General features: G+C 40.2%; 1 protein-coding gene across 11 annotated transcripts in view; it reads right to left on the bottom strand.

Moving 5' to 3' along the window:
* ASPH (aspartate beta-hydroxylase) overlaps positions 1 to 24458 on the bottom strand; it is a 221055-nt gene that overhangs the window by 114011 nt on the left and 82586 nt on the right. For 5 of the 11 annotated variants that reach the window (XM_069465563.1, XM_069465565.1, XM_069465560.1 and 2 more), the window contains one exon: positions 11919 to 11960. The exons of the other annotated variants lie outside the window; for them this stretch is intronic. In XM_069465563.1, the coding sequence (XP_069321664.1) occupies positions 11919 to 11960 (42 nt within the window). The remainder of the gene's footprint in view (positions 1 to 11918; positions 11961 to 24458) is intronic. 11 annotated transcript variants of the gene reach the window in all.

Raw genomic sequence — 24458 nt, 5'->3', positions numbered from 1 at the left:
TGGGAGAGATATTGTTTTTTCAAAGCTTTTCCCTGAGCTGGTTTAAATGTGCTATTGCTACACTGCTCTTCTACAATATGGAACAATTACTAAGGCATCGTGGGCCCAAACTGAACCACCAGCCTGTGCTACAATATCAAGGTGGGCTGTTGGTACTAATAATGAGGAATATCTAGTGTTTCAGGACTCCTTAGACAATGCTAAAAAAAAATCCACTGGGCAGCTAAAAAACAGATGACCTAACTATATTGATCATGTAGAAATTATGTTCAAGGCAGAGATGACTTGCTTGATGGAATCAATCCATCAATGGAAAGGACCTCAGAGACTGAATGATTGTGACTTCATGACACAAGTCTCTGCAGCCAAGTACTACAGTTCTTATCTCTGGAAAATGAATGAATAAATTCTTCAAGGAAGGAACCACATTTCATACTTCCCAAGCTCCCAAACCAAAGCCATCTGAATCAAGGCTGTCCAACGGTTTTGTACATATTAATATTTTGTTATTTTAGAATAGAAAAATATATGAAAGCCAGGAGATATCGTTGAACCTATTCAAAGTACTTTAACAGTCTACAGCTATACTACCCTGAACGTGCCCGGTCTCGTCTGATCTCAAAGCACTATAGCAGACCAGAGAACACCAGTCTGTCATGAATTTGTTCGTGAACTCATTTATTCTAACCATTATGTAGCTGTAAGGCATCATATATGAAGTTAATAGGTAAAGGACCAATAGGGAAAATATTTTTTCAATATCAAAAACCAACAAGGAAGTAATATCAGTAATATAAATGAAAGCACCGAAATCAACAAGAACAAGAAAAAAATAGTTCAAGAGAAAATGGGCAAAAGAGCAGTTCACAGTCAGAGAATCCAGAATGGCTTACAAATTTGAGATGCTCAACTTTTCTGGTATTCAAAGAGTATTAGTATTTGTATTTCATTAAATCAGTGAATTATTACTGAAACATTAAAACAACTATTTGAAAGCATTGTAAGTTTATTCCTAACAGACTGTTTCTACATTGTGTAGGAAGAATGAGTTGTGGTTTTCTTGCACGGGGGTGTTCTGCAATCACCCCAAGTCAGCCAGTGAGAAACTGTGGCCTTCCCTACTGAAGGGGCAGATGGCAGCATTTAGAGCAGCAGAATAGACAGAAATTTAAAAAGGAAATTTTGGAAGCAGGAGAGCTGCAGAGGAGCTGAGATCCCATCTGAGAATAAAGTCTACCCAAATCCCTCGATGACTGATAACTTTCCACCTTCACAGGTAGGGAGCCTGTTGAAAAAGCAAGCAGGAGTTGAGGGGGATGGATTAGCTATATATGACTACAAAAATGAACCAACCCCAAACTTAGCAGCTTGCAACAATCGCAAACATTATCTTAGACAATTTGTTGCTAGATGGACCTGGCTGCTTTATACTCTCAAGACATGGCAGCTGGTTTCCCCAGAGCAAGTGATCCAAAGGAAAGCAAAGTAAAAGCTGCAACATCTTTTATGACCTAGCCTTGGAAGTCACACTCTATCGCTTCTTTTCTTTTCTTCTCTTTTTTAATTTATAAAGAAAAGGGGTTTATTTGGCTCATGGTTCTGCAGCCTGTACAAGAAGCATGGCTCTGGCATCTGCATCTGGTGAGAGGCTCAGGCTGCTTCCACTCATGGCAGAAGATGAAAGAGAGCCAGTGTGTGCAGAGATCACATGGGGAGGAAGAAAGCAAGAGAGAGAGGGTGGAGATGCCACACAGTGTCATTGCTGCAGTATCCTACTGGTCATACAGGGCAGCCCTACTCCACAGAGAGAGGACTACACAGAGCCTTCAGAATCACTGGAGCCTTCATGGAGGCTGACTGCTACAGAAACCTACTCTGAAAGAAATTTACAAGTTTGTTATGTTTTGCCTGAGTGGATTTCCCAGTACATAGCTTGGGCAGCAGGAAATAAAAGTCCTGCTAGCCTGAGTTGTAAGAGGGCAAAACTTAGGGCTGGCAAAACAACTGGAAATTTAGATAGTGAATCCCAGAAGCAAGAAGAAATCCCAGAAGCAATTTGAATTCCACCCAAATCTTTGGCAGATCGGTAAACTCTGCAGGCATGAGGCATCTCTACCCCTGCCCTGCAGAGAGCTACACTTGAATAACAGCAAGGAGGTCAAAAATCCTGAGCAGAGATAATAGCTGTTTTGCACTGCAGGGGATGGATTTTTTGGTTTGAGTCTAGAAGTTAACTATTGACTACACATGAACAATCCCAAAAACAAAACAAATTCTAAAGTTGCTACAACATATTATATCATATAAACAATCCAATTTTCAACCAAAAACTACTAGATTAAACATGCAAAGAAACAGGAATCCCCTGACCCACACTTAGGAAAAAAAAAAATGTTGTAGCCAATAACAATTGTTTGCCAGGATATCCAGATATTGGGTTTATTAGAAAAATACTTCAAATCAGTGATTATAAATAAATACAAAGAACTAAAGAAAAACATAATATTAAGGAGCAAAGAGATATAGAATCTCAACAGTGAAATGGAAACTATAAAAAAGAAGCAACTGGAGATCTAGAGCTGAAAAAAATCATAGCTCAAATGAAAACTTTACTAGGTGGGCTCAACAGCAGATTTGAAATGGTGGAAGAAAGAATCACTGAACTTGAAGATAGAGCAGTAGAAATTATGCAATCCAATAGGAAAAAAATGAAAAAAAAATGAACAAAATTTCGGAGACCTTGGGGGACACTGTCAAACAGTCCAACACACAAGTAATTGAAGTCCCAGAAGTACAGAAGTGATAAAGGAGAAAAAATATTTAAAGAAATATGGCTAAAAAATGCTTAACTCACAAGATTTTAGGGTAGGGATTAAATGAGAACCCATATGAAAATAACTTGAAATGTAGTAACATTATAGATATTTCGAGTACATTGATACTTTGACTTTTCTGTTTATAAACTCTTCCTGCCCACCATTTAGGCTATTTCTGCCTCATAGTACTACCATCAGATGAAGAGGCAATTAAAGAGAATGGGAGTAATTATATATTTTTCATACTACAACTATTTATTTAGCACCTACTATGTTATGGTTAAATGCCATTGGAAGGGTGTGAAGGTTAATTTTATGTGTCAACTTGGCTAGGCCACAGTACCCAAATATTTGGTCAAATATATCTAGATGTTGCTATGAAGGTATTTTTTAAGTGCTTTGAGTAAAGCAGATTACTATCCATAATGTACGTAAGCCTCTCCCAGTCAGATGAAGGCCTTAAGAAAAGGACTGACCTCCCTCCAGGAAGAGGGAATTCTGCCTTCAGACTGCCTTCGGGCTCAAGTTGCAACATCAAGTCTTCTCGGAGTCTCCAGATTGCCAGCCTATCCTGCAGACTTTAGACTGGCCAGCTTCTAGAATCATGTGAGCCAATTCCTTAAAATAAATCTCTTTCTGTCTCTGTCTCTAAACAAACACACACACACACACACACACACACACACACACATTCTATTGGTTTTGTTTCTCTGGAGAACCCCAACAACTACAATTAATACAAGGGGGGAGGGATGATCATGCCTCCTACCCTTAATAAGCTTTTTTGCCTATAAATTAAGGGAAAAACTCAAAATACGCCCTACAAATCTGTAAGCACAAGGTGTCTTGAGAACACAAAGGAGAAGCACACCTTCTGGTGTGGGGCAGGAGAGAGGAACGCAGTCAGAATGCAGTCAGAAAAGGCCTCCTGAAAAAGATAACTTCTAAGCTCAGTTCTAATACATAGAAGTGAAGAGAGGAAAGGCAAGTAGAGAGACAAGGAAGAGCATTGCAAATAGAAAAGCCATAGGCAGGAGCTATATGCTGACATGCCTTATGTGCTGTACTAAGGAGTTTAGTTTTTATCCTCAGAGTGATGGAGAACAACTTTGCACAAATATGTTATATACAGGTATAAGACTCATAGGAAAAATTTCATTGGAGATTTTTTGTTTAATAAGAAAACTTCCGAATAATGTTGATTATTAATCATGTATGTTCCGTCTTTATATTTTTATGATCACAGAAAACTAAGAGCTTACCATATGAGCTACTAGTTGCATCAGGCTGATTTACTGGCTATAATATAGCCATCTCAGCCTTTTCTTTAAGTTGCATTACAAATGTGATTGCTGTTAGTATAAATGTGACTTGTTTTCTAGTGCCATCTGGTGTTTTGTTAGGGCACTGATTACTACTTTTTAAAAGACTACAAATAGTAACCAGGAAATCTTTAAATGCCTTTTTATAAGACATTCACAATATATCCTGTTTAAACATATCTTTAATTATAATGAACAATATAATGGGATACTAAATACTAGTCTAAATTTTTAAAAATTTCAGAAAAGTGAATAATACAAATATAATTTTATCTAACATATACACATACACAAGCAAAAACACATTTCCTTTTTGTAGGTATGGGTATTCCATTGTTCTTCAAATTTCTTTAAAGGCACAGAAATCCTCAACTAATGACTGACATTTGATCTATACTAAATCAGTAACATAGTGCCTATTTTTGTGCTCAGTGAATTTGTCAAAGCACACCTTTTTAAGAAGCTTAGAGTCGTCTTTGACTCCTCTCTCTCTCTCTCATACCCCATTAGCCCATCCAGTAGCAGACCCTACTGGCTTTTTTTTTTTTTTTTTTTTTTTTGAGACAGAGTGTCGCTTTGTTGCCCGGGCTAGAGTGAGTGCCGTGGCGTCAGTCTAGCTCACAGCAACCTCAAACTCCTGGGCTTAAGCGATCCTACTGCCTCAGCCTCCCGAGTAGCTGGGACTACAGGCATGCGCCACCATGCCCGGCTAATTTTTTGTATATATATATTTTAGTTGTCCATATAATTTCTTTCTATTTTTAGTAGAGACGGGGTCTTGCTCTTGCTCAGGCTGGTCTCGAACTCCTGACCTCGAGCTATCCACCCGCCTCGGCCTCCCAGAGTGCTAGGATTACAGGCGTGAGCCACCGCGCCCGGCCCCTACTGGCTTTATGTCCCAAGACGTGCAGAATCTAAACACCGCTCACCACCTCCACCCTACATCCTGACCCCGGTCAGCACCATCTCTCACCTGGACTACAGCAGTAGTCTCCTAATGGTCTCCCTGCTGCCAATCTTGCACCCCTCTTGCCAGAATGAGCCTTTGAAAACACAAGGCAGATCATATCCATCTTCTGCTCAGTCTCCCAGTGGCTTCCCACCTCACTGCAAAGTCCTTACTTTGGCCTTCAATTGTGTCTCTCGTGCTCCTACACTCTACCTTTACACAGTTCTCACCAGCAATCACCTCCTTTCTGAGCATCGCACAGGCTAAACACACATGATGCAGGGACTATGAGCAAACTCCTCCACCCTGCAAAGCTCTGCGCCCACATGGCGGTGCAGCTCACCCCGCTGCCTGTTCAAAAATCTCTGCTTACATGACACTCTCCAAGAGGCCTATCTCAGTGACATCTAAGCAACACCTCCTATTTACTGTCATTCTCTGTTCTCTTTTCCTGTTTTATATTCCCTTTCACATTTATCCCTGTCTGCTATATTCTAACTTTTAAAAACAACATATCCACCCCCTACCAGCTCCCACCAACACATTAAAATGTGAGTACAAAGAGAGCTGGAACTTTGTTTTATTGACTGGTTTAGCCCCGGTGCCTAAAACAGTGTCTGGCCCATTAGGGACTCAATGTGTATTGAATAAATGGATGAATAAAAATAATTGTTTAAATTTGGCATCTAATGAGCCATTTTTGCATTGTATTAGTCTGCGTTTCACACTCACATTTTGTGACTGTGGAATCTGGAATATGTGGGCAAAGATGACATCCAGTGGGGAGAAGCCCATATAGCAATTGTATCTAAAACAGATACAAATAATCTGATTCGATTTACAAATCAGACAACTCCAAATGAGAGCCTATTTTGAAATAATCTTATTCCAATCCTGTGACTCCACCAAAATAGACTAAATCTGATTCTCTAAAAGAACAAAGGGATCATACATTTATTAATTCTAAGTGAAAACAATGTCTTCCCACTATCTTCAGTAGTTTCTCATCAATATTCTAGAGGGGAGATTAATACAGGTAAAATTTGTCAATCTAATAATTCATCCTGAGACAAATTTATAGCTGCCATTAAAAAAATCTCAATTTGTTATTATGAAACTAAAGTCTGATTGTTGAAGCACATTCAATTTTTTTACTACATATTCCAAAAATGGAGTGTTTCCCCTTCCCTCTTCCCTACCAGTTAACAGCATCATATGAATCTATTTGAGTAAAAAACCATGGAATTCCCAAAGCTGACAATTTGCTAGAACATGATTTTCAGTGAATGTGTGGTAGCACTGATTCATCATTTATTTTAATTCTTACTATTCTCGCATTTCACCCTTAATAAAATACTTTAGTTACAAACATCTCTTAGTTGGTACTGATCTAAACTGCCAATTTTAAATGCTCAGAGAGTAACAAAATTGTCAAGAGAAGCTGTTGAACTGACCAGGTTCCAGAGACCCCAGCCCCCCACCCCCCAAGAACACCCCCTTTAGGATCAGAGCTCGCAGAGGGGAGACCTGTGCACAGAGGACCCCAGGCAGGGCAGTGCCTGCCGCTAAGGCTGAACCGGGAGCCCTGCCACAGGAGGGGCAGAGCCGTGGGCCCAGGACTGCCCTGTGAGCAGCAGGTCTGGGCAGGTTTGCAAGTGTTCTCCTTTATCCGCAATCAACCACACCTACAATCTGGCCTCCCCATCTCTCCCTTTTAAGATGCACTGCCATGAACCTCCTAGAAGCGAACAGTCGATGGGTGACTGAGCAAGGGCTCTGCTGGTACTGAGGTGTGCCTCGGCTGGGGATGGCGCCCCTCGGCATGGAGAAACACGTCCGACTCCTGCAACAGTCTGGTCCCAGACTTTCTTTAACTGTATCTCACGCACTCTCGGCTTGTTCAGGGTGCTCCAGCCTCTCCGGCCCTTCTCTCCCTTCTCAGGACTTTTGTACAAACTGTTCGTCAGCTCAAAGTGCTCTCAGTCCTTGCACAGCCGCCTGGATCACATCACTAACCACTGCAGAGAACGTCTCCCTCCAGCACACGCTCCTGCTTTGTGTCCTCAGAACTCTCACCACAATTTGTTTTTGTGTGTATTGCTGTTCTCCCTGCTGAGGTGTGAGCTCCCCCAAAGCAGGAAGCTTGTCTGTCTTGCTCTCACCTGTGCCCACCTGTCTAGAACAATGCCTGGCGTGTAGCAGGCATGCAAACATTTAAGGGGATGAAGGGATCTGTTGGTTTTGGAGTTTTTGGTGAATGTTAGGAAGTTTATTGTTTTTAAAAATACATATTCTGATGATCTATCAAGCTTTTTAGCCTGGAACAGTAGGTATGTTCCTAAAATATGGTGGTCGAATACATTTTAGTAACAAAACGAGTAAAATCCTGCATGTCAAGGCTGCTAATTACTGCTTCCTCGTGATACTCAATATTCCCTTCTTCCTTAGAACTGGAACCCTGAGTTTTAGCTTTAACAAAATTCTATCAGTTAAATGTAGTTCTTCTAAGAGGCCTACTCCTGCTGTGGTCCTCCTCCCTGTTATCCAGATGTAGCTGCAGTGGCTGGCGCTGAGGACAGCCCTTTGGGAACAGGAAGTTATGGACTAAGGATGGCAGAATGGCAAGAGAGAAACTGGGTCCTTCATGAGCCACTAAACTGGTCCTAGGCTATTTATGAGGGTAAGTAATAAACTCCTGTCTTTTTAAGACACTAAAATTTCAGTTTTTTAAATTATATGTAACTGAATTTAATTGTAATGGGAATGCGGTGCTTTGTAGGATTAGTTTGAATCTGATACACAACTCAAGTCTTAAAGACAGGCAGGAAGGAGGGTAAAGATGGGGGGGTTGTTAGGAAAACCAGGATTTTAGCGAGGTCCAGTGGCGTCCACCTGAAGTCTCAGCTACTTGGGAGGCTAAGGCAGGAGGATCCCTTGAGCCCAGGAGTTCTAGTCCAGCCTAGGCAAAGTACCGAGACCGCATCTCTTAAAAAAGAAAAGGAAAAAAGAAAACCAGAATTTTCCTTAAAAGTGTTTATTTCCCTAACCAATGTAGCAAACGAAAATATGAAAAAAGGACAAAGAGGGCTTGTTTTCTCTCCCTTCTCTGCTACACTCTGGAATCGGGGATCATGAGGAGTGAGACTTGAGTGAACTTGGTGCTGGGACGTGGCCTCAGTCTTCTACGCAGTGGTGGCTTTGCCTTGGAGCCACATAATGAAATGTTCATCGGTCCAAGGCAAACTGAGTGATGAGGATCACATTTGTGATTTTTCCATAATGCTATATTTATTTGATATTTTTAAAACTGACCTTCATTTTTAAATTATGTGTGACTTACTTTGAAGACTAAAAATACCTTAGCTTTTATAACTATGAATAACTATGATAGTAGATATGAATTTTTTTTAAAGTTATGTACAAACAATGGTGATATAGCACTTCTTATGTTTTCCTGGAAAGAGCTGGAACCCATTCTATTTAGTGAAGTATCCCAAGAATGGAAAAATAAGCACCACAGGTACTCACCATCAAATTGGTTTCACTGATCATCACCTAAGAGCACATTTAGGATTAACATTAATTGGGTGTCGGGCAGATGTGGGTGGGGGAGGAGATGGGTGTATACATACATAATGAGTGTGATGCGCACTGTCTAGGGGATGAGGGGGCAAGGGCAATATACGTAAACTAAACTTTTGTACCCCACAATATGCTGAAATAAGAATTAAAAAAAAAACCTTGTAACACATCAAAGCTAAAATAAAACCATTAGACAAAAAAAAAGTACGCAAAGAAAAAAAAAAAATAAAATTGGCACACCTATGTTAGATCCCCAAATCAACTAATTTAATTGCTAATCAAAACAGCCCAAAGTCCAGACATTTGGATAGTAATAGTACCAGACTGTGTTCATTATTTACAGATATTGTTTCCATTTTATCTTTCTGCTATGGTGTATACTCTGTGAGGCATAAGAATCACTATCTTCATTTCTAGATGAAGACATTTAAGGTTAAACTGTTTTTAAATAAAGATTTCCTTTTCCTTGTTAGTTTCATGCTCTGAACAGCATGTGACCACGGAGCTCCAACACACTGAGCCACAGGAGACCACGTGACTCTGCTTCTCCAGGAACAGTGGGAACAGCAGCAGCGGCCCCTTGCCGGCACCGGCCCCTTGCCGGCACCGGCCCCTTGCCGGCACCGGCCCCTTGCCGGCACCGGCCCCTTGCCGGCACCGGCCCCTTGCCGGCACCGGCCCCTTGCCGGCACCACCCACTCGATTTGGGTCTCCCACAGATTGTCATCCTAGGAGTTCTGTCCGGGTTCTGGCTCTTAGTCCTTCAGTTTGGATTTTACAGTCTTTTGATATTGATCCTTATTCATTAAAAAATAACAGAAATTCATTCAACAAATATTTACTGTGTGCCTACTGTGTGCCAAGCGCGGTTCTAGGCCCAGGAAGTGCAGCAGTAAGCAAAACAAAGAAAAATATGTCTTCACGGAAACTTATGAGAGGTCCAGATAAACACTAAAGAATGAAACTAACAACTATATCATGTGATGATAGTGCAATAGAGAAAATAAAACAAGGAAAGAGAGCATGGCCTCTAAAGGGCTGCAATCTTAAATAAGACCAGGGTCAGGGGGGCTCACGGAGAGGGCAACCATTGAGCAGAACTAAAGGAGCAAGCCTTTTGGGCATGTGTGCTTGGCGTGGAAGCCAGTGTCTCTAGAATGGAGGGAGCAGACAGAGGGAGAATCGCAGGACATGAAGGTGGAGGGGAAACCTGTAGAAGACGAGGAAGGGAGAACGGATTGTAGGAGGCCTTGTAAACCACTGCAAAGGACTTTGCTTTTACTCTGAAGAAGATGTAAAGATGTTGGAGGAATCTTAGCAACATGATATGACTTAGGTTTTAAAAAAGGCCACTGTAGCTACTGCATTGAGAAAGATTATAGAGAACCCAAAGTGTAAGCAGAAAGACCAGTTAGGAGACAACTGGAACGATCCTGGCAAGAGATGGTGGTGGTTTGGACCTGGTGGCAGTGGGTGAAGGTGGCAGGAAGTAGTTGGAATTCTACCAAGAGTTGCTGATGGAATGACACTGAGGCATGAAAGAGAAGGCTTGTAGGAGGAGTACATTTTGAGGGGGGAAGATCAGGAGTTCAGTTTTAGACCTGTTATGTTTGAAGTGATTATGAGACAACCAACTGAGGTTACCACATAGGTACCATGTAGACAGCTGGACACACCAGTCTAGAGTTCAGGGAAGAGACCCAGGCTGTGGGTAGATGTGACACTCTTTGGCATAAAGCCAGGAGATGAGATGAGATCACCAAGGGAGTACATGTAGCTGGAGAAAGGCTCCAAGGACTGCAGCCCAGGGTACTCCAATCTTTACTGTTCTGGGAGATGGGCAGTATCCATCCAAAGAGCCTGAGAAGAAGCAAACCGCAGGAAGTAGGAGGAAAACCAAGAGCATGTGGCATCCAGCAAGCCAGGTGAAGGCCGTGTCTGAAGTAGAGGACGTGATCAGCTATGAAAAGCTGCTGGTATGCTCCTCCCTGCTCTGGCATTCATCGCTGTCTATTATAGTTAGACAGGCACTAGAGAGCTTGGGCGAGTATGATGATCGAGCTAATCCCAATCATCTACACAACAAAGTCAACCAACGGTTTCCAATATTGAGGAGAACACACCAGAATTAACACGTCATTTAGAAATGCATAAGGAAATACTAGAAGGAAACAGCTACAAGAGAGTTGGTGAGTGGAACTCAGGGATGGGGAGTTGTGGGGGAGAGGACTGCTATTTTTCATGCGAACGCTTAACTTTTTAAACTATATCCATGCATTACTTCGACAAAAATTTAAAACAACTAGTGAGAAAAAAAATTGCATGAGGCAGATGCCTAGTTCTCAGCCTGTGGGTTGTAAAATTGCAGACAGGGGCCAGCAACTCCGCAGTTACCAAATATTAAGTACACTAAGTAATAGCTTGTGCATCATACGTACAAGTAGATTCATATGTAGATACTGTTTTCATCACTACAAATTAAAGGCATCCCTGAAATTGTAATAACATCTAATCATTAAAGATCTTATCATTCAATGGATACTAAAAATGTAACCACTACTCTATGATCATCCATATAATTTGTTGACATTAAAAATAGTTCCTCACTCTAAGTTTACAAACCTCTGTGAGAATTCAACTAAAATACTATGTGTTATTAAATTTCTTAGCATGCCTGTGTAATAAACTTTTGGAAGGCAGATTTAATTCTTTCTATAGGCTGTAACTTTGTTTGCATGTCTTTTCTTCTAATAAATCAGAGCTCCTTGCAAAAAGATATCATGTTCTAGCAATCGCTGGATTCCTATACCTAGCATAGCTGTCAACATATCAAAAATAAACAATACTTAATATTTCCTAAGTATTTTCCCTGTGTTAAATAATTGCTTTAAGCACTTTATGCATATTTGTATTTAATTACTATTGTGGAAACACAGTCTGCTGAAGTTGGCACTCTTATGATTCCTGTTATTACAGAAGAGGAAACTGAGGCACAAAGCTTAGGTAATTTTCCCAAGGACACACATACAGTGGATGACAAAACTAGAATTAAAAACCAGGCAATCTCTCTGTGAGCCTTAGCTCTTAATGTTTATGTAAAATATTAATAAATGTTTGTTGATAAAATCATTGAAAAATCAGTGGTAATTTCTTTTAATTAGTGATATAAAATAAAATCATGTTATCCTTCTTCGGTATGATGACTTTTTCCTAAGTATATGTTAAAGGCTGTTTATTTGACAGTCTCACCTTTCTCTTTTGGTTCTGGATCATCCATTTTTTTATTTGTTTCTGAAAATTAAAGATAAAACATAATAAGTACTGTGTAAGTCACCATGCAATAACTCAAAATGCAGGACAGTATTTGAATGAATTCAAATAAATGTAATTTAAGAAAGATGTGTCTGAGCATACAATTCAATTTTCCTAAATCCTGAATTCTTTACACATGAAATTGATTACAAAATATCAAGACTTAGGTGCATTTAAATTACTTAGAAAAGTCACCAAGCAGTGACTAGTTAGGTACCAGCACCAGGCTAAATGATCCCTGTCTGTACGATAAGGCAGTTGGAGTGGGTGATGTCCACCAACGCCAAGTGTCGCTATGGGTACAAAGGCAAACTGGGTGAGGAGCTGTCATCAAAGCTTGTTCAACATTTTTATTGTCTCTTGAAACCATAAGACTACTTTTATAATTGATACGTATGCTTTAAAGGAATGCAGCATGTCACAGTACTTGGAATATATTAGTCTTGCTACTCTAAGGACGTCACATGCACACACAGATGATCCACTGGGGGAGCCGGCACTGAAGCCCAGGTGTACACCATTCGCTCACTTGCTGAGACGCCCAAGATGAACCCAAGAGCTCACCTGCGTCACATTATGCCTCACATTAGGTTAATCACAGTCAATGTCTCTCCCACGAATGGGGTTATTGAGCACAGCGACACCCACCCAGAGCATGGACCAAAGAACACCCACCCCTCACATGGAAAATAACAGCATATGAGATGACCGTGTGTTTACATCCTCATTTCTGCATCTATAACTTCGTATCAGGCCTGGTGTTTAACATAGATTAGGATCTAGTTCATTTTCAAGGTAGACCAGTTGATTATAGCCCCAGTAGGTTCTTATCCAGTCTTTGGGTGTTTCTAGGAAGACACGTATACACGCATGTGTTAGGGATCAGGCAGAGTTTTGAAGACTCTGTCTTTTCCCCACAGTAGATGGCAGAGCATGTGGGCACGACCAAAGATGTGGTCAAAGGTACTGACAGGGACCACTGCATTTGTCAGCCCCATGTCTCCCACATTCACTCATACAAAACATGTAAATCTGGGGAGGTAAAAAATAAATCCGAGGCAGGCTATAATGCAGGGAAGGGCTTTTTTACAGGTCAAATGTTTTTGCTCCTTTGAGACTTTAGATTAGAGTAAGAAAAGGGAACTAGCTTTGGAGTCTAGTTCGCCAGGCTCAGTGGCGTATGGGTCCTCTTGTTCCCTCACACCCTGGGGGCCAAGGCCTTACCTCCCTCTCTGTGCACAGGAGGGGGCTGAGGCTGAGAAATCAGAGTGCCCGAAGCTATCAAGGCAGCAGTTCACAGGATTCCAAACCAGAAGTTCTTTCCACTGTACCACCCCATACCCTTCTTGAAAGAGAAATGAACGGATGCAGAAGTACAGGTCTTGACTTTTGCAAAGCGTAGGTTTTACAAAGTTGGCTGCACATACCTCCTGGGCAGCACATACCTGCTGCAAGTGGAATGCAGGATATTAAAAAAAAAAAAGACAGAACAAACTTGCAGATCTCTGTTGAATGTTCTAGAATTTCTGATCTTATTAACTACAACTTCCTTCTTTAAAAAAGTTAGGTAGCTGAACTAGATCATTCGGTACCATTCACTCAGTAAACATTAACTGAGCACCTACTAACATTTGCCTGGCACTCTGCAGAAATCAGGCATACAGCAATGCAGAAAAGCATCATTAACCTCAGTCCTGAAGCCCTTTCTAGTAGGTCGGCAGTACCTGCAGGAAGACTGCAATCCTCCACGTCCGCCAGTAAGTGCGCATGGCTAGTGGGACTTGAAAAATCAAGCACCAAATGCAAGCTTCCAACCTAACTAGATAGCACAGGCGGTGCCGTCATGAAGGGAGTTCAGAGCTCTCCACACATCATCCCACCCCTCAGGGGGGAATAAGGAAGGAGGGGGGAGTGGTTTGAATTGATCACATTCCAAATAGAAATGGCAGGTGCTGATCCAGTATGAGGGCCCTGGGCAGGTCTCCCCACGTCCTCTGGACTCACTTCCTCCTGGGCAATTGAAGGGTGAGCGTGGCTGGACATGCCCCCGGAAACAAGGGCCACCACCCTCCTTCCTCCTCCCATGCAGTCCCGAAGGTGGAGTGACAGGCCGGACCCAGGTCACTCCAGGCCCCAGGGCAAAAGGTCTTTTTCTCATTCCGTGTCCCCTCTGTCCCTCATCTCACATCAATGAGCTGAGCTCTGAGACACGTTTGGATACGGAGAAAATACACAGTGGAGATCCTGTAGCCTCTCTGGTTTATAGTGCTTACATTTAGCTTAGGTAAAGGCATTTTCTGCGAGATGCGGCCGACCTCACTAGCATTCTGCACAGCTAAGATGACGGTGCTACTCTGCTTTATTTTCTGTACCTATGCTTCTCTGGGGGACTTCATATGGACCTTGCTGTGCTCAAAAGGAAAATGACTTATTGCACACTTACTATATGTCAGATATTTTTCTAAGCATGTAACGCAGATTATCCCATTTAAACTTCTCATCAGCCGTAGGAGGTAGCTATAATTTTACAGATAAGGAAATTGGAGAGGCTAAGCAATCTTGTCTAGGGTTACAGAACAAATAAAGCCAATTTCAGAGGCCATACTTCCTAATATACTACCTTTAATCAAACTCTGTATATCCCAATAATGGGCAGTTCATTAATTAAAGGGAGCTATATGCTCAGCCCACCCCTGAAAATTACATAAGTACAAGCTCACTTGTAACTCATATTTAGTGTTTAAATAAATACTCATATCCAAAAATTAAAAGATGCTACACATTCTCTCTTCTAACATTAGTGTTTTTTCTCCTTTCAACATAACTTTATCAGAACAAGATAAGCCTTACTTAAAACAATGGGATATTGATCTTTTAAAAATTGTCATGCAACCATTGAAAAAAATCAGTTTTGTGAATTCAGATGTACTATACCCTCATTATGTTCCAGCTACTGTGCTCATCTGGCTTCTGAGCAGTTCTTGTTGGATGAAACACATGTCCTAAGCTAACTTCCTCCCAGGCATACTCACCCTTCCGAGTGCCTCATGACATGGGCATCTGTTCACTCCCCAAACCTGGACCTGGCACCCTGCTCTCTCCCTGAGCACCCACATTGCCCAGTCTTCAAGTCACATCTTTCCCATCTCCCTCCTTCTCTCTGCTAGCATTTCCTTAGCGCGGGCTGTATTGCTATCACCTGTTACTAGTCAGTTTCATCAACTATTATATATACTACTGGCCTCCTATGCTCTTTGGCCTTCCTCCAACTGCCTCCACCTTGCACCTGCTGCCCGAGAACTCACTCTGGAACATAGGTGTGTAACCACAGGCCAGCAGGTGCTCCCACCTCTCCAACCCTTCCTTTGTTCATCTGCAAACACGGATAACACCCATCTGCTGAGAAAACTCGACTCCCTAACACATGTGAAATACTCAGCAGAGTAGCTACATTCAATAATAGTGGGTCTGCTTACCCTTAAAGTCTTTATTCCTATTATTTCTTCTGGATGGGCTGGAGGTGAAAATAACCCTTTCTAGAACCTCAGGAACTTCTTCCTTACTTGTCTAGTTCTCCTTTTTGTCCAGAGAATGAAGATGGGAAATGGGAGAGAAAAGGAAAGAGAACCTTCCATACCCTCTTCTGCACTTCCACCCTCTCACAATGAAATTAGTGTCTTCACAGTTTGACGGCCATGGGGGGAGGGCGGGTGCTCACCAGGAAACACCCACAACTTCTAGGTGCAGGGCAAAGACCTACAAAGGATGGATGCAGGAGCTATTTCATTTTAATGCTGCCCCCGGCAATGGAGCATAATAGTATATATTACATAAGCATTACCTATTAGAAATACATTAAGAAAAGGGGCCGATGGTATTCCTTTGTGATTTTAGCCACCAAAAAATGCAACATTCTTCTAACTAGTAAGCATAAAATGAACTGATTTTATTATGCAACAAAATAAAAATGCTTAATGTACTTAAAAATAATGACAATATAGAGAAGAATTCTTCTGTATTTTATTGCACTCGAATAACGTTTAACAGAAGACATTTACATTATTTTTAGAAAATCCATTGATGTTGCCCAACGGCACTTATTTGTAAAGACAAGGCTCATTAATTCAGATATTTGGAATTAAAAAATATTTGAAGTTGATCACAGCATAATGAATCCTCAATTTCCGGAGCTCCAGAGATGATTATATACAAAAATCCGGTAAAACTTATTTTACTCATTTATCAGTTTTAACGTCACTTCTAAGTTTCCTAAAAAAATATGGCTTTATAAAAAGTAGTATTCTATAGTTCACAATATGAAGAGCTTTATTATAATTTGAATATCAACTCTGAATCACCCATATCACAGCTTTAGAAAACTATTGCTTTGCTTACTAACTTATTTCGGGTTTCATTACACATTGAGTCAGCATGCAGAACTCACTACACATTGTAACTATGATCTTTAATGATAAAAATATAGAATCTCTTTAATTTTAACTCTAAAAGCAGGAAAAAATAAAGTCACCTTATCTTAATGTTAACATAATCAAGAGCTATCCCTGACACATCAATGAAACCACCTCTTACGGCTTTTCTTATAGCTCATGGTTCTTTCAAAATGATGTGGTAGCTACCCTTCTTTTCTAACAAAGGAATATTTTCATCACAGCAACTATGTTTGAGCCCAAAATAAACCACATTAAATACATTAGAAAAACTTCAGTGTAGCAAGGAAAGGGCTCGTCCGTAGTGAAACAGCAGCAGGCATCGGGCTCTGGGAGTGCTTTTCACAGATCCTAAATCAACCCAACCAGAGGCGTGACTGAGCTCATCTGGTAAGAGCACTCAGCAGTCTCTAGTGCTGCAAGGGCATTACTTAGCCAAAGGCAGAGCAATCTTTAAGTTATACACCAGCGATTTATACAGATTTTCTAAAATTTAAATAAGTGGCTGAATGGACTACAGCTATTGCTATTAGATGATCAATCTGAGGTGTCAGAAAGCATGTTTGCACGATATAGCAGGCCATTCTTTTTCCTTGTGTCTCAACAAGAAACTTTAGGCTTTCTCTCATTTTGCAAAATAAATTAATGATGATAATTTAAAACTTCCATTAACATATTAAATTTTTCTAATCAACCAGCTAAAAGCTACACAAATCTCAAAATTTGAGTTTTAACCTGAATCCCTGAAGCTACTGTAGAAATTTTCGATAAGAATACCAGTGCAGACATATTACAACTCAGATCTTCACAGCTAATGAAGATCTGTTAGTGTTTTAAGAGTGCTGATGCAGGGCACTCTTAATGGCTTTTAAATCACATTTAATGCAGAGTTTACACAAGTCAGTCCAACATAGTTAGTGTTAATTACTAATAATGTATTAAAGCCCTAACCAAGACAATTGCTGCTATATCATCAATATAATTATTAACTACTGTCCAAAAAAACACACATAAATTCAGGTAAGACTAAAAGCTGTGTCAGAAAATGAAGAAAAGAAAAGAAATCCAATGGATCTACTAATTCTATCAAAAAAGGACATGCAGGAATGTAACATTACATTTTTTTAGAAACATTAGTTTCTAAAAAAAAAATAAAAATAAAAATACACTAAAATGCCAGTGGACTATAACGCATTCAACACATCTTTAGTGTTCTTTCCCAAAGATCTTGATCTGCTCAGTAATTACTTCACAAGATCTATCACAGCCATCTTTTGGAGCGTATGGTTAGTCTGGTCCTCCTGTGGTAGTAGGGGCAGTCTTTCTGAAGCTTTAAGTATCTGCAAAAATAAGGGGAAATCTATTAAAGGACCAACCAGACACAGACTGTGAAATTGCTTCATTTTCATTCTACTTTTTTAAAAACCAACCAACAGAAGTAAATGCTTTTTGTTTTTATTTTTAAAGATAACTTGGTAACAGAGTAACTACCCAGAGAAGTCCCTGGGGATCACTTGCAAAGCTTCTGATGAAAATTGGAGGCTTTTTAGAGCACTTGAGAATTATATTTGAACTAAATCATCTCAATCTTTTGAGAAACACAAGCATTATATTTCTTTCTCCTATCAATATTTTCACTGTATTAAAAGAAATAAATAGAAATCTAGTGTGGTATTTGAAAAATAGAGAAAGAATTTTCAAGGAACAACTGGACACTGTAAGCCACATTTAAAATATATTATTTTCATAATTTTATTTCAATGTTTGTTATTGATAATATAAATGGTTGGTAAGAAAAGTATATAGTATTTTAAAAGAAGCAAAACTCATTTCTATCCAACATTTTACAAATATTTTTTCATTCCAAACTTTAGTATATGATTTATCTCACTATTAAGCATTGGATTTATGTTACAATTAGATTGGAAAAGGAGCTGGTGTACAGAAATGTCTGGCAAAACTCTGATATAATTTCTAAAGCTGGATGATGGTATTTCCTCCCTTTCTTCCTCTCAACTTCCACCTATCCATCTATTTATCTATCTACGTGCACGTATGGGTAACCAAAGTTTTTATATAAGTAGAATTGTTTTGTGCTAACATAGAATAACTATAAATCCAACAGGAATGAGTGTTTATATCCACCAAAAAGATAAGAATATTCATAGTAGCTTTCTTCATAGTAGCTAGAAAAAACTAGAAAAAAATCACTATATCCATCGACAGTAGAATGGATAAAAAATTATCATGTATTTATAGAAAACAGTTATGCATAAGAGCAAATTACTATACTTAACAGGATGGATGAAACTCAGACACATGACGCTGAGCAACAGAAACCAATTACAAAAGCAAGCATGTGTGTGTGTGTGTGTATGTTTATGGTTCTATCTATATTAAATTCAAAAGCAGACAAAATTAATCTGTGATGATAAAAGTCAGAACAGTGGTTACCTCTGGTTGGGGTATTACTGAGAAGGAGAAAGAGGGAGACATGTTTGGGTGCTAAAAGTGTTGTATATCCTGATCTGAGCGGTGGGTACAAGGCTGTATAACACGTGTAAAACTTCAACATTTGAACACTTCCCTGTGTGTAAATTACACCTCAGTAGTAAAAGTTTTGAAAAATGAGTTTGACTTTAAGTTCTCTCTGAATTTAACAATTTTCTAGATGTTGAGAGGAAGAAACATTTCAAAAGTACCTTAAGACAACGGGAAGTTGTTCAAAGCATAAGGGTGAGTATTCATAAAAAGGCAAATAAACTAAAAGTTCAGTTGCTGTTTTGAACAATTCGAATATATGGTCCTCAATGTTACACAAGACTCCACTCAGAAGTGGCCCCTTAAGGCGCGAACCCAACAGCTCCCACACCAGCCCGGCGAGTCTTCGCAGCTCTCCATTCCTCCTGCTTCTGTGTCTCCACTGAGGCTCTGCCAATCATTCACAAGGACTCCAGCCAGGAACCAGCCTCGCCCTCCCTCTCTCCCCCCAGATCCTTTCCAACTCCAATTTCCCTGAAATCGAGGTCTCCTTTCCATTCACTCTTCCACAGCCAAGCTCCCGCCATTGCTAGCTTAGCCTGGTGCAGCTGATGCAGCTGCCCCTTACAGTGTAGCGTCCATACCTTTTTGCCTAACCACTCTTTCCACATCTGCATCTGATCATGGGACCCCTGTTTGGACTTTTTCAGTGGCTTTCTGTCACTTTTAGGCAAGATCCAAACTTTTAAACACGGGGAAGAGATAGATGCCTGCCTACGTTTCCACCTTGTCCCCCAGCACCTCTACCTGGCACACTGTCCTGGTCTTGGTGCTCTGTGAGCACTTGCGTCCCCTGCTCTCCATCTGCCAGCTTCTGTAGCTTCTATCCGCATCGCCCAACTCAGCTAAAACTAGCACGGCCACGACAGGACGTGGGAGGCCTCGCCTCCCTCTCTGCACCTCCCTCTCTGCAGCTGGGTGAGTTACCCCGCCTTCTGTGGGCCGCCTGCCCACCGCTCTGACAGTGCAATGGCATCAGACTGTCACACTCCACTGTGCACCCACAGGACTGTGACCCACGCCAGGGCAGGGACCATGTTGTTGATTGCGTATCTTCACTGCCCAACATAGACCCTATATCACAGTAGTTGCTTGATTTATAGTTTTTGAATAAGTGATCAATAAAAATTTTGTGTGTGTAAATATGTGTGTGTGTATGTGTACAGCACTTATTTAACATTGGCTGCTAAGAACACGATGTCAATCTCTGCCCTTGCCTAAGACCTCTAATGCTGCTAGTCTAAAACTGGTTATAGGCCTTATAGATGACAGAAAGGCTGGAGTGAAAGTGCTGGGTGGATGCGGTGGAGTAGAACCGTCACCACTGCTAGAGCACTCAACAGTGGGCTGAGTTGCAAGTGTTATCTTCATTTTCAAAGAGGCGGGAGCAGCAGAATTACTCAGAAACCATGCTGCTCACAGAGCTCCACTCTGAATAACATGATCATATAAAACATAGAATTAACTTTTAAAATTCTTTTCTGGCATGGTATAACAGAAAAATAGTTAATAGACCCAGTTAATCATAGGACCTTTAGTACCGTTTGGCAGGAAATTTTACTCCAGTGAATTTCATAAATGACTCCTTCATAATTCATTCAGCTTGTGCTGTGTGCATTTATGCTGTCATGTTGCTAGAAATACGCTGTATGATTTCAAGTAAAAATGTGAGTTTGAGGGGAAAGGTGCCTGCTACAGGAATAGGAATTCCAGAATCAGTTTACAAAATGGTTGACTTCTAATATCAGAAATATCAATTTAGGATTGAGCTTCTACATCCTTGGTAAGAACAGACCTGTAAAGCACTTATTCATTTATAATATAAAGGGACGAAGGCAAAACTTAAATTATCAGGCAATTTACTCTTCTACCATAGATGATAATTAAATCTTCAACACTTTCGAGTCCTAAGTGACAACCAGACTAAGAGAAAGATGCCAAAGAATATGATGTGTCTAATTTTATCACACTAGGCCAGATGCAGCGGCTCACGCCTATAATTCTAGCACTCTAGGAGGCTGAGGCAGGAGGACTGATTGAGCTCAGGAGTTCAAGACCAGCCTGAGTAAGAATGAAACCCCAACTCTACTAAAAATAAAAAAAATTAGCAGGGCATGGTGGTGGCGCTCGCCCAGCTACTCAGGAGGCTGAGGCAGGAGGATTGCTTGAGCCCGGGAGTTTGAGGTTACAGTGAGCTAGGCTGACACCACTGTACTCTAGCCCGGTGACAGAGCAAGACTATCTCCAAAAATAATAATAATAATAATTTTATCACACCAAAATAGCTCTCAAAAGTCTCATCAGCTCTTAGGCTCATTTATTTAAAATCCTCTGAAAAACAGCAGCTGAGTGTGGACGCTGGAACTGAAATGCAGGGATTAGCCCTATTGCCGCTAGTCAGCTGTGACCAGGGGAAGGTTAGTTTGCCTGGCCGGGCTTCAGGGTTCTCACCTGTCAAATAGAGGCCAACAGCACGTCTACCTCTATTAAAGGTTAATCCATGCAATGTGCTTGGAAGAGCACCTCCACCATGCTTAACAAATGTGAAAGTTCACTGTCTCCCACGGTGTGGCTGAAGACAATGGGGACAATGCCCCATGGGATTAGCACACCCACAACTACATTACTAGAAATTTTATAAACCATATTAAGACTGTATAACCTACTCTCAGAATAATCAGGGAAGGCAAATTAATCATCAGTTAGGTTCTGATAGCCAGGTGAACTAATATCGAGCATTTTGCAGAAGTCCTCAATTTGAGTTTTCCACTGAATAAGAGAATTTCAAAGATTGAAAGGTAGTAAGGAAGCAGGCCCCACAATCAGTGTTCCTGCAGCTTCTGCAATCAGGTACATAATTAAACACTAGTACAAAAGCAGTCAATGTACTGTACAAAAATATCATGAATATAGATTTATGTATATTATTTTGCCCGATCACATAATAAAAAAATTGTAATATGAGGTAAGACTAAGAATATGACTAGGACTTACGGTTGCTTATGGAAAATAAGCAACCCAAGTGCAATGGTTAAAAGTAACTACAACCATGCACCATGTGACAACATTTTGGACAGACTGAATATGCGGTGGTGGTCCCCTAAGATTATAACGGAGCTGAAACATTTCTGTTGCCTCCTGATGTCGCAGTCGTCTTAAGGCTGCAGTGTACGCAGTACTCGCATGGTTGTGGTGACATAAACAAGCCTGCTGTGCTGCCAATCATACGAAAGCACAGCACATACAATTACGTACAGTACATAATACTTAACAATGATAATAAATGACTATGTTACTACTGGTTTATGTATTTACTATACTATGCTTTTCATCATTATTTTAGAGTTCACTCCCCTTCTATTTAATAAAAACAAAAAGTCAACTGTAAGACAGCCTCAGGCAGGTCCTTCGGGAGGTATCCTAGAAGAAGGCATTGTTACCATAGGCGATGACAGCTCGCTTGTTACTGCCTGAAGACCTTCCTGTGGGACAAGGTGTGGAGGTGCAAGACAGTGATGTTGATGAGCCTGACCTTGTGTGGGCCTAGGCTACTGTGTGTTTGTGTCTTACTTCGGAAAAAAAGTCCAAAAACTTAAAAAAAAAACCAAAAATAATGAAAAGCTTACAGAATAACGATATAAAGAAAGGAAATATTTTTGTACAGCTGTATATGTGTTTGTGTTTTACGCTAAGTATTACTACAAAAGAGTCAAAAAGTAAAAAAAAATTAAGACTCTTATCAAGTAAAAAAGTTACAGTAAGCTGAAGTTAATTTATTAAAGAAAGAAAATTTATTTTATAAATTTAGTGTAGCCTAAAGTCTACAGTGTACAGCAATGTCCTAGGCCTTCACATTCACTCACCACTCACCCACTGACTCACCCAGAGCAACTTCCAGCCCTGTAAGCTCCATTCATGGTAAGTGTCCTATAAAGTTGCACCATTTAACTTTTATACTGTATTTTTATTCACCTTTTCTATGTTTAAATACACATATACCACTGTGTTACAACTGCCTGGAGTATTCAGTACAGTAACACGTGCACAGGTGGGTGGCCTAGGAGCAACAACCTAGCCACGCAGCCTAGGTGTGTGGTAGGCTGTACCATCTAGGTTTGTGTAAGTACTCTGTGATGTTCGCACAATGAAAAAAATCGCCTAAAATGCATTTCCCAGAACATATTAAGTGATGTATGACTGTACTGCTGACTCTCAGCCTTCCACTCACTTTGGCAAAGTCAAATTACAACTACGCAAAGGATCAATCAAGATTTTATGATACCAAGTTATAGGTTACAACTTCTTGATAAGGTCTCTTTCAGAATTTAGCTTCTCTTGATCTACCTCAAAGATCAGGCTAATTAATTACTAAACAATAGTAGTCACAGCCACCGCTTACTAGCAGCTTATTAAGTGTCAGGAACTATGCACATTAATCAAATCTTTTTACGTGCTTCGGTTTTTCAATATCTCATCTAAAAAGCCCCTTATTTCATCACCCCAACCACTTGGTTATTTTATATTCTGGTCCAAATAAATTCTTGGGCTCAGTTCAAAAAACATTGAAATAAAAGCACAGAGATTTTTGGTAAGAAAATATTATGTGTAAGACCTTCATAAAAATTAGATCAATATTAAAAAATATGATCTGTAACTAGAAAAATATTAATGTTATAAGATGTAAATATCTACTTTCCTTGCCCTGTACATCTCTTCTAAACATAAATGCATATTGCCTAATAATCAGCACGTAAAAACTCAGTTTCTCCATGAACTCCTTTTCTCATTCATATTATAATACCAATAATTCGGGTTTCTTAAGTATTTGTTTCTGTATTATTATTATTATAGATGTACATGGTATGACAATGATCAAATCTAAACTATTTAATTCTATAAAGTAAGCAAAGACAAGCTGATGCATAACTAAAAATATTCTTTGATTATTTTGCTGTTTTTTTCCTGAAATTTTAGTATTTAATAAATTTTGGCAGGCCCAATTATTTCTACCAAAACCAATCAACAGTAATGCACATCACTGCTACAAAATTCACATTAACCACAATGCGAAAAGTATGAGTAAAGACTGAACAAATAAATATGACACAAGATAAAAAAAAGAAATACAGAAATACACTTGGGAAATGAAAAATCCACTTTTAATATAACATTCTTCCCCACTATGAGAACCAGGTTTATATGCTAATTTCTGACTGCAGGTATAGTTTTTGTCTTCTCTAAAATGCACTGGAAAGTACAGGCCTCAGTGGAAATGCTGTTCCCATTCCTCAAACTCACTGATGAGGAGAGCAGACAGGTAGGCGAACGCAGGGAAAGGTGGAGAAACTGGGTTTAATGTAGTGGCTGAAAGGAGAGACCCTAGGGTGTCGACAAGCCCCAGGCAGCCTGGAGGGCCACAGGGCACTAAGAAGCTCTCAAGGAATGTGGGGAATGGGGAGCAAGAGTAGAGTCATAATTTATGCACCAT

Source organism: Eulemur rufifrons, chromosome 3, assembly GCF_041146395.1.
Source record: "Eulemur rufifrons isolate Redbay chromosome 3, OSU_ERuf_1, whole genome shotgun sequence".
In the NCBI taxonomy this organism is placed as follows: domain Eukaryota; kingdom Metazoa; phylum Chordata; class Mammalia; order Primates; family Lemuridae; genus Eulemur; species Eulemur rufifrons.
The sequence above is the reverse complement of the archived record's forward strand: the minus strand, read 5'-3'. Positions and strand labels throughout refer to the sequence as shown.